This window comes from Phoenix dactylifera, chromosome 6 (assembly GCF_009389715.1).
Source record: "Phoenix dactylifera cultivar Barhee BC4 chromosome 6, palm_55x_up_171113_PBpolish2nd_filt_p, whole genome shotgun sequence".
NCBI classification, from domain to species: Eukaryota; Viridiplantae; Streptophyta; class Magnoliopsida; order Arecales; family Arecaceae; genus Phoenix; species Phoenix dactylifera.
The window spans coordinates 460,787-471,430 of NC_052397.1; the positions used below are offsets into that span (position 1 = coordinate 460,787).

Below are 10,644 nucleotides of genomic sequence, written 5' to 3' on the forward strand. Positions count from 1 at the left end.
GCGTCGTTTCCACCGATGAGATCGTTTCCCTCTCGGCAGGAGAATCCCGTTTCACCCTATCGTTCTCGTTCTTCTTCTAGGGTTCTTTCGCTCCCCTTTGATCATCGTGTTCCTCCCAGCTTCCAAGGCGACAGCTGCCACCGATCTCCGAAGGTAACACCCTCCGATATTTCTGGCACGAATCTTGTCCTTTTGCTCCGCAATTCTCTTGTTCTTGAGGGTGATGATTTCTTGTTTTTATATATGAATATCAAGGAAGATGTCTTCTTTTCTTCATGCCAATCCATGAAATTTTCACTTTTTTATCCTGAGATTGTGCAATTTTTCTGTGGTTTGATCTTTTCCTCCGTTTGCTCTGGTGCAAAAAAGCTGAAATCTCGTGAAAATCTCTGGATTTTTCTTCCGAAACTCGCTTGTTATGTGATTTCATATCTCGGTGGTTATAATTTCGTCATTATATTTTGGTTTTATGCTGGTTCGAGTGGGGTTAGGGCTTTCTTGGTTGTGGACAGGGACTCATCTGGTTGATGGGTATTAGTTACTTAATCTTTAGGACATAGCGTGCTGTAACGAAATGCCTCTGATTTTGGTTTGGTATCACGACCTTCGCTTGTTGTATAAGTATTTGTAGGTCTATAAGCCATACTTATTGTTAATAAACGGTTTTCATAGTTTTGTTGACATTATGCAATATAGGGATTTATTTTCTTGCTGACTTGCTATTAGCCCCTCCACATGTTGCAGTGTTGATGCTTGTTTGGTGTAAAAGAAGTCCTGGACTCCCATTGGCATAATGATTATTTATGATTTCTTGAACTACTATTTGGATGACTGTGTAGCAATGGTTTGCTTCATGTTATACTTACTGAACTCAATAAGTTGGTTATACAAGCTGAGCATGTGTGTGGAGCAGTTGGTGAAGACTATAGCGATTTTTCACGAATTGTTGAACCTGTTAGATATTTAATAAAGAGTTTTATTTAAATTTCACCTTCTTAAAGTTTTGTTCTATATTCGGAGATCCTTGGCTTTCTAGATATCTAAACTGCAGGACATACTAGCAAACAAACAAGTTTAGTTCATAGGGGTAATTGGAGATTCAAAATTATTGGTTATTTGATGAGTCTAATCTATAATCCAAGTACTGAGTGTTGCATGCATGGTGTATAGTGAAGCACAATTTCTGTTCATGTTTGAAGTAGGTGTTTGTTTATACACATGTATACAAATGTATAATTTTGTTGGTGAGCTTTGTGCAATGCTAAATCACCCACTTGGCAGTTGTGGCTGCTGGCGTAGAGATGACTTCACTGGCATTTGTGTTATGTATGGATGTATTAATCATCACGTGTCATTTGGTGTAATACACTTGCAGCTATAGTCATTCTTAATGGATTAGTGACTTTTACATGCATCCATGTAAAAATTGTCTGATATTCCTAGGAAACGACAAGCCATAAGGGTTGGCCTTGAAGATTCATCTATTTGTGAGATGTCTTGGCTTTTTCATATTCTTTCAGTTAATTACTAATTCTTCATGGATTGGTGGATTTTACATAAATCATGTAAAAATTGTCCGCTGCTGTTTGCTTATAAGAAAGGAAACTGTAGGGGACGGTCATAAATTTTTATCTGTTTATCAGATTCTGTTTGTAAAAAGTGACATGCGTTGGCTTTTTGTACCTGTATGATGGTTGATAACATTTTTGAATCTACTTTTTATCATTTTATGATTAAATATTTCTCCCTCCATCTTATTTTAAGTTTCTCACTATCTTGCTAAATGCATTGTCTGTTACTTGTGGCTATAGTGGTGGGAATTGCATATCTTGACCATGGTGACTATACTTGATTTACTTGATTTACTTCCTGCGAGAAGTCTCAGTAAGTTTATTTTGGTGTTAGAAGATCAAAGTTTATTAGCAAGAAAGTGAAGATATTGGTGTCAAAAGATAAATTTTCAAGTGTATTTGCTGTAATTTTAGTCTAATCTGCTGTGTTTGCAATTTGATAGGGCTCTAGGTTTAATTTTTAAGAGTTTTATTATGTTTTATAAAATATTGGTTTATTTGGTCGATCAAGATTGAGATCAGATGTTTTTTCGGTCCCTAGAGTCTTTATGATTCCATGTTTCATGTTATATTTGCCAAGTCTATTAAAGGGCAGCCGACCATTATATGAAGAGAATGAGTGGGTTGCCATGTAACTGTAACATATCTTTTCTAATGGAACTGCAACATACTTATGTATAAAAAGAAAGTACCCATCTTATGACTAGGAACTTACTAAATGAAAATGAAAATGTTATGGTGAATCATTTATGATAGAGCCATCGACCTTTAAATTTCACTTGAACTTTTAGTTCATTTTGCATGCAATGTTTGGAGAATAAGTGATTGACCTTTGCTGTTGCTATATGGTGTGATTCCTTTTTTTTTCTTTTTTTCGGGCCACTATCATGCTTATGGTTCTGGTTATGATGCAGTGCCATGCCTTCTCTCTCACAAGGCATCTATATTGATTTGCAGGAAATTGGTTGGTTCTGTCAGGAAGTGAGTGAAAGCTTATCACCCATTCATATGGAAGAGTCAATACTTTAAAAGTGCTGTTTAACTGTGGTATTTCGTATTGGAAGGTAAAGGTGAAAATGGCAGAGGAGCCTTCAGTAGTCCTGTTTCAGCTTGGAATGACCAGAGATGGAGAGCGCGATACTGCAGATAAGTTTAAATCTAGCTGGTATTTCAGTAGAGAAGAGATTGAGAATAACTCCCCCTCACGGAAAGATGGAATTGACGCAAGGAAGGAATCGCAACTGCGGATGTTATATTGTTCATTCCTCCGTGATGTTGGCATGAGACTTGGACTGTATGTATCTATTTTCTGTTGCGATTATGTATAATCAGTAAGAGCGTGATATTTTTGGGAAAAAAATTACTGAAATCTGCATAATTTTATCCACAACTGCTAGGACATGCTTAATGCATGTGTAGTTGTGTACATTAGTTAAAACTTTGATGATGTTGAATAACAGTTTGTCATTGACAAGCTTTTTTTTTTAACTATCATGCTAGCTCGATCTTGTCTAATATGCAAAGTGATATTACGGTTGCTTTTATACCTTTAAACATATTAAAGTAACAATTTTTTAGATCTTTTAGATAATTTTTATTATTGTAATGTTATGGAGAAACAATTTTCCTGAAGGACATGCTAAATGCATCTGGACATCAATTGGAGCATTTACCTTTTTAAATAACAGTTTGTCATTGACAAGCTAATTTTTGTTTTAAATATCACACTAGTTAGATCTTGTCTAATATGCAAAGTTATATTAAGGTGCTTTTATACCTTTAACATATTTTAGTAACACTTTTGGAGATTTTTTAGATAATTTTTACTATGGTAATGTTATGGAGGAACTAATTTTCCTGCTTACCAAGCATATGCGGTGGAAGTTATGTGTTTGAGAAACTTATTTAATTTGGTTTTTCTAAGGAAAACACTTTTAATTGGAAGGAGTATGCAGAAAATCAGTAAACTGGTTTCGCTTGCAGCTTATTTTCCATGCGTTTCCTGTGTACTTGTTAACAAAGTGCTTTTTTTCTACACTGAGTGCATTTCTGTCCCTTATTCCTCGTTTATGCTTTGGATTTCACTTTGTACACCTATCTCTGAAGTGGCGATTATGCTGTGTACTTCTTTGCACAAGACTCAATTACTTGTTTATGTCAACCTTGTTGTTAAGCTTGTTTGCCAAAGTCTTTTAGCTTCTAGAATGTTATAGCCTTGTAGGCTTGATTTAGTTATGTTGTATAGCTGTCTAGCGCCATTTCTGGTTATAATTTATATTTCTCTTATAATTGGTTATGCTGCTTCATAATGTTTAGGTGAACATTGATAATTGTCTTTTCTCGCAGACCACAGATCACAATTGCAACGGCAATCATGTTTTGCCATCGCTTTTATCTCCACCAGTCACATGCAAAGAATGAATGGCAGGTAAAAAATGGTAGATAAGATACTTGATCTTGTGTGTCTCTCCCACCCTCCGCGTCCTCTCCCTAACTCTTGTGTCATCTCTCTTAGTGCTTCCAGAAATGCTGATTGAAAAGCTTAACACTTTTCCCTTAATGCAAGGGTGCTTTTAAAATATGTCTGTTTCTTGATATATAATTTCATATTTTTTGAAATTGAATACGGAAAAGAACAGATACTTTACTTGCATTATTTAATTCTCGTGAGTTTGCTGGAACTGACTGTATGAACAGTTTAAGAATACCTTGGAAGTATATTTACTAAATCCAGTATCTTTTCTTTAGGTAACTCATATTTAACGATTGTGTTGTGGAATTGTTGTCTGCCTTGGTAGAAGGTGTTGTATTGTAGCACGATCCTTATGGTTTATGGGACATTTGATGATTATGGAGACTAAAAAGAATGGCCTCAGTATCTCAGGTGTATTTGTATAAATTTTGTTGTTGCATATAGATGGTATGAGTTGTTTCTTGTAACTTAACCAATGGCAACTTATCTCATTACCTTGGATTCATGTTTATGGATTGAACTACTATCCATCAAAATTTATTAGCATTTTACTGTTGACTGTCAGCCTGACATCATACACTATGATCGGTGTGAACAACTTGGCCTAGGCAACTTTTGGTGTGTGAGGGATCTGCTGTGAAACCTAGAAGACAAATTGGTGGGTAGGGAACAGGGAAAGCTATTTTGTCGGCTATGTAGATAAACCCTTACAATTAGACTGCAATTTCCCAAGTTTCCTCTAAACATGGAACTAATTAACATGAAGAGGAAGAAAACAAGATTTGATATAGATAACTATGTTCATCTATGAGGCACTAATTATAATACAAAAGAAAGATTTTTTTTTTTAGAATAATTATTTTAAAGTAAATGCTTAACTGCAGTAATGTTTCTTATTTTTATTTAAGAACCATCATGAATAGTTTGCTTGACAACTCCTGAAAAAACAAACTTTCATGAATTCTCTACCTCATTCTGATAAGAAATTGTTCTTTTATTTTGTGGTAAATTAATAGTGTGATGAAGCTCATTTATTTTTTATGGTCATCGATAAGATTTAATTATAATTCAGAATGGCACAAAGGAGTTAGCTTGCATCAGGGTTGTTAATTTAACACTTAGGATATGATCACATTAATTTTATTGTTTTGATGTCATATTGGCTATATCCAAATCTTTGCTTTTATAACTCCTCATCTGTGGGGTAATACCCAGTTTCTCTGCATTATGTTTTCACTGAGGAAACTATGCTCATGAAATTGCTGCTAGAAGCGATCTGAGCAACAATTGGTCACTCCGAAAAACTTACTGGTCACGCAGTATAAATTTTTTCCTTGGATAGTGCAAATCCCATAGGTTTATTGTGCAGCATCTTGTCACTAACTTCTCAAACTACCCTACTTTTTTCTATGTATTTATAAAAAAAGTTAATACCATCTATAACTATCTTCTAATAGTATCAACTAATTCAACAATGTCATTGATAAATATCAAGACTTAGTGTAATTGCATTTGCTTGCTTTTGGTTGATCAAATAGTTCTTCATCATATATATATATTGATGTTATGAATCTACAGATAATTCTTTTTATCACCAGGAGTCCAATATTCTGTAGATGTGGTATTCATTCAAATTTGTTGAGGTTTTCATCAGGCTTTACCATTTTCTTTTTTTCCTGTCAGACATTGACCCTTTCCCCTGACTACATACCAAGTTTTGGGTTAGCCCAGGTCACATAGTCTGTTTATGAAAGATTTGCAGAGTACGGCGATCCGAGAAAAATATATTTGCTACTTTATATCCACTGTGTTGCACTGAGCTCAAGTTCCTTTGGCATTTGAACATGAAGACTGCCTAATCCACAGTCACTGAACTGGGATGGCAGATTTGTTGCAATTGTAGAGAGAATATGACAAACTTGATGACTCCATCCTTTTAATCCACCATGCAGTAAGTGCTGAAAATATCCATCACCTTGTAATACAATCTTCTATTTTATATGAGGGATTTGTGAGAGCTGTATCGACCCTGCTGTAGTTCAGGTTTTCTTCTGCTCTACCTTTATGGTTCCAGCACGGTGACACCTAAGAGCTCTGACATGCTCATATCAGGCCAGAAGTTTTTGCATCTTGCACTTGAATTATACTATGTTCATTGCATTGACATTAACTTTTTTTCTCTGGATACCTAGATTAAGGGTGCTTAACATGGTTTAAGAAACACTGGTGATCAAAATCCATGTACATGAGTTATTTACTGGTTCTATCCAGTTTCCTTGTGAGTCTAAAAATTGACTTCTTTGGCAGACCATTGCAATGGTTTGCATGTTTCTTGCTTCCAAGGTCGAGGATACACCACGTGGATTGGACAAGGTTGTCATAGTAGCATATGAGACCATGTGCAGAAGGGATCCTTCTGCTGCTCAGAAAATTCATCGGAAGGTATTGCAAATTTCTTATTTTCCAGCAATATTGAAGTGCACATTCAATGTAACCTCTGCTATTCACCTTTCTTTTCTTTTATTTTAATTGTCAGGAAGTTTTTGAGAAGCAGAAGACACTAATTTTAATTGGGGAGAGGCTGCTACTTTCAACAATTCGGTTTGATTTCAATATTCAACACCCCTACAAACCACTTCTTGATGCTTTAAAGAAACTGGAGATCACTCGTAAGGATGTGAGACAAGTAGCATGGAACTTTGTGAATGATTGGTACACCATCTGCTATTGTCCTATACCTCTGCTTATCTCTTCTAAGCCAGCCCTTCAGTTCAGAATCTTTTAATCTATCATTCAGAAATCTTATATCTGCCATATTGGTATTGTATAGGCTTCGGACTACAATGTGCCTGCAATATAAGCCCCATTATATTGCTGCTGGCTCCCTTTTCCTTGCTGCTAAGCTTCACAATGTCAGACTTGCAACCGAAAGGGGTCATGTTTGGTGGCATGAGTTTGATGTCGCCCCACAACAGTTAGAAGGTCAGTTATCGTCTGCTAGTGCCAACTAGCTTGTGCGTATACAATCCTCAGTCTTATCGAGTGCCCTGTATGTTCAAAATGCTTGCAGAGGTTATTCAGCGGATGACACTGCTACTGGGTTACAAGAGCAGACCCATGGTGACTCGTGCACTTGAGAAGCCGATCCATACCCCACTGGCAGCAAAGGAAGAGGTCTCCAGCAGTCCAGACTCTGTTTTGATTATGCCTGATTCATGCAGAAGCAGCTCAAGCCAAGACTTTGATGGAGAGGTTGGCAGGCATAGGCCTGTGGGTTCCATCAATCGCATGATCGCCAAATGCTCGAGTGCAGATGGAGAATGCTCATGTGTGGATGGGAGAACAGAGCTGCAATGCCAGTCGAGAGAATCTGAAAGCCCAATTGGTGTTTCTAAGGATGGTGAGAGATTGGGGATGGACTTGGATCAAGCAAGGCTGGAGCCACACCATGTTGTTAATGGGCTTAGTAAAATCGACATAGAGCTGCGATGCCAGCCAAGAGAAACTGAAAGCCTAAGTAGTGTTGCTAAGGATGGTGAGGAATCAGGGAGAGACTTGGACCCATTTAGCGTTGCTAAGGATGGTGAGAGATCGGGGAAGGAATTGGACCAAGTAAGGATGGAGCCACACCATGATGTTCGTGGGCTTGGCCAAATAGACATGGAGCTTCAATGCCAGCGAAGAGAATCTGAAGGCCAAAGTATTGTTGCTGAGGATGGCGAGACATCAGGGAGAGACTTGGACCAAGCAATCACTGAGTCCCGCCATGTGGTCAATGGGCTTGGTAAGACAGACATTGACAGAATCAAGGCAAAGATAAAGAGAAGGAAGATGGAGAGAGGAAGTAGTAAGTGTGCGGTGGCTGTGGATGACTCTAGTGATGATGCCTGGATGGAGAAGAATCTGGAATTTGGATTAGATGTAGACAGGATCAAGGCTATGATAAAGAGAAGGAAGAAGGACAGAGAAACTAGTAAGTGGACCGCGTCTGTGGATGACTTCAGTGAAGAAGCCTGGATTCAGAAGGAGCTAGAAATTGGGATAGAGCTTGGAGCTGAATCTGCTGCGAATAAACAAAGGTTGACATGATGCAATAAAGTGATAGCTACTCCAGCAGACCATAGACTGGCTCTGGAATTCCATCACGCAGACATTCTCATCTGACCTGCTGATGTGGTAGGTCACTGTAGGGGAACCATTTCTCCTAATCTTATACAACATACCGGAGAAGTCTGACCTATTTCCCTTTTTAATTTGCCCCAAATGTATTAATCATTATATTCAATTGCTGCGGTAATACATTCCTGTCCTGTATGTTCCATTTTAAGTTTTCCAACGCAGTCTGACTCTATGTTACCATTATCAAGTTCTGTAAACCTCGACAATGTTTAGCTGAAAAATATTCTTGTTGAGAGGTCATTAGTAAAGCTTGTGTTTTGGGAACGAGTACACCTACTTTATTCGACTATTTGGATATCATGTAGTTATTATTGTTCTTCCTTGATCAAGAGCACAATCTGTTCAATTGGAAAAATATAAGGAGGGCTTTTAACTGTGATTTGGCCATCGGTGGAGGGGTGCAGATGATGAAGCAGAAATTATGAAAGAAGAAGAGCAATCATGCTGCTATGTTTCATAGTCTGAAAGCTAAAAGCTTAATTCTGAGATCCACCTGAAAGATTTTTATTTATTTATTTATTTATTCATTTATTTTGATGCATTGAAGCTTGATGCCTGGAAGATGGCTCGAGCTGCGTTGTATTTGTATCACTCTGCTGTTGAATTGGTTTGTCTGCATGACTTGTGTTGTATGCCAGAATTTGCCAAAGAAATTAGTCTTAACTGAGACGGCTGTTGGACCATTTGATCATGCGATGCGACGCCAGCCCTCGACCAATGCATTGAGGTGCAAGAAAAAAAAGTATGGCAGTAGTTGATAATACACACCGGAGCTTGGCAGCACAGTGAAAACGTCCTCTGGAAGTGGGCTCGGGCCAGCCTGAGGTCAAATCGGGCCGGGACGATTTTGGTTCGGGCTGCAGTTTAGGCCCGAGTAATTTTGGATTGAGCTTAGGCTTCAAATCAGGGCACGTATATTTTTCGGGCCGGATTCGAGCAGCTGTACGAACCGATCCACTTTCGGTCTGGAGCTAAACCCAGATCGGGCCAAAAAATCGAGCTCAGATTCAGGAAGCCGGTCGGATATATTGCCCGAGGTCATAGTAAGCCTCACAACCAAGCAAATGGAGCTGATTACATTGTTCTAAGTTGAGAGTGCCAGTTTTTGCTGTTGGCGGAGTTGATAGCTATTCCCACAAAGGGGTCAGCCCACGTGCCAATGTATCATTGTTGCACATCCACCAACTTGGCATGCCATTACCCTCACGTCTTGTTGTGGGAAAACTAAAAAAAAGCCAAAGGAAATTTAGAGCTCTAAGCTCCTCTCTCACTCCGCTCCACCAGGGGAGCCATTTGGGCCAAATTGGGCCGGCTTTGTTTTTGGCCCAAATTGTTAATTCGGGCATCCCTTATCGGTCTCGAGTTGGGTTCAGACCTGGGCTTGGATAAGGCTCGGGTTTGATTTTTTCAAAAAGTTTAAACTTTAGCTCGGCCGAAGGCCCCACAAAAAAATTCAAGCCGGACTACTTATATCCTCCCTTCTATCCTTCAAAAAAAAAGACTACAGAATTTCAAATTCCCCTATTTTGTGCATATTGTGAATCAGTTCGAATCATATCCATTCATAAATCGCTACTAGCTTGGGTGGATTAAGTAAGCTGAGCCTCAATATATTGGGCCAAGGCACTGGGCCAGGCCCCATTGGAACGCAGCTGCCCCAAACTCATTTCTGCTCTGGGGTTGTAATTAAGAGCACCACTTGCAGGTGCCACCGAAATTCACTAATTCACGGGGCCCGTAGAAAAATATCAGGAAAAAAAAACAGGTACCGTACGTTAGAGGGTGTGGACTAGAGTGTTTCTGAAGCGGGTGCAAGTAATTCTTTCAATATTCCACGTGTCATGCATTCATTTGAATACCGAGTGTATTCCAATCAACACCGGCGACCTAAGAAAGGCGGCTAAAGTAGTATTTATTTTTCATTGGGGTTATCTGTAAAAGTGTATTCTTTGAGTTTGAATTGAAGTCGGCTAATAATACGCCGATATGACATACTTTTTTTTTGTCCAAGAAACCTTTTCGGAAATGTTGACGTTCTACGAGAGTTAAATATAAAAAATGTCTTGTCGAGTTAAGCTAATGTCGGCAAATTTTGACGTTTAACCCTTACCGGATGTATGTATATTATTATTCTATAATAAACTTTTATGAGCCATTCTGGGAAGTAAAAAAAAAGGAATTGCAAGGCCATTATTTGACGAAACTTACATTTTTACGTATCACTCCCTGTAGGATCTTAATATTTTAAATTACTCTTCTTTTATAACTCTCTCCTTCCGCCGCCACATAATATTAATATAAAAGTAAAAAAAACATTGTTCGTAATTCCACAAAAGCTAAGGGGCCATGTAAATAAAAATAAAAATCTGGTCATTGGCATCCTTTCTGCCAATGAGTAGGGGTGTAAATGGGTCAGCTCGA

General features: G+C 38.3%; 1 protein-coding gene across 3 annotated transcripts; it reads left to right on the forward strand.

Moving 5' to 3' along the window:
• Positions 1–8,495, forward strand: LOC103703757 (cyclin-T1-1-like). 3 transcript variants are annotated; one of them, XM_008786726.4, is made up of 8 exons: positions 1–153; positions 2,529–2,552; positions 2,636–2,865; positions 3,918–3,999; positions 6,352–6,486; positions 6,581–6,756; positions 6,875–7,026; positions 7,115–8,495. In XM_008786726.4, exons 1-8 carry the CDS (start codon positions 16–18, stop codon positions 8,131–8,133), a joined length of 1,956 nt encoding a protein of 651 aa, XP_008784948.3. In that variant the 5' UTR covers positions 1–15; the 3' UTR covers positions 8,134–8,495. The 3 variants fall into 3 exon arrangements, with proteins under 3 accessions (XP_008784948.3, XP_008784947.2, XP_008784946.2); XM_008786724.4 differs by having other exon boundaries at positions 79–153; positions 2,486–2,552; XM_008786725.4 differs by having other exon boundaries at positions 38–153; positions 2,529–2,865.
• Positions 8,496–10,644: the final 2,149 nt, after the last annotated feature.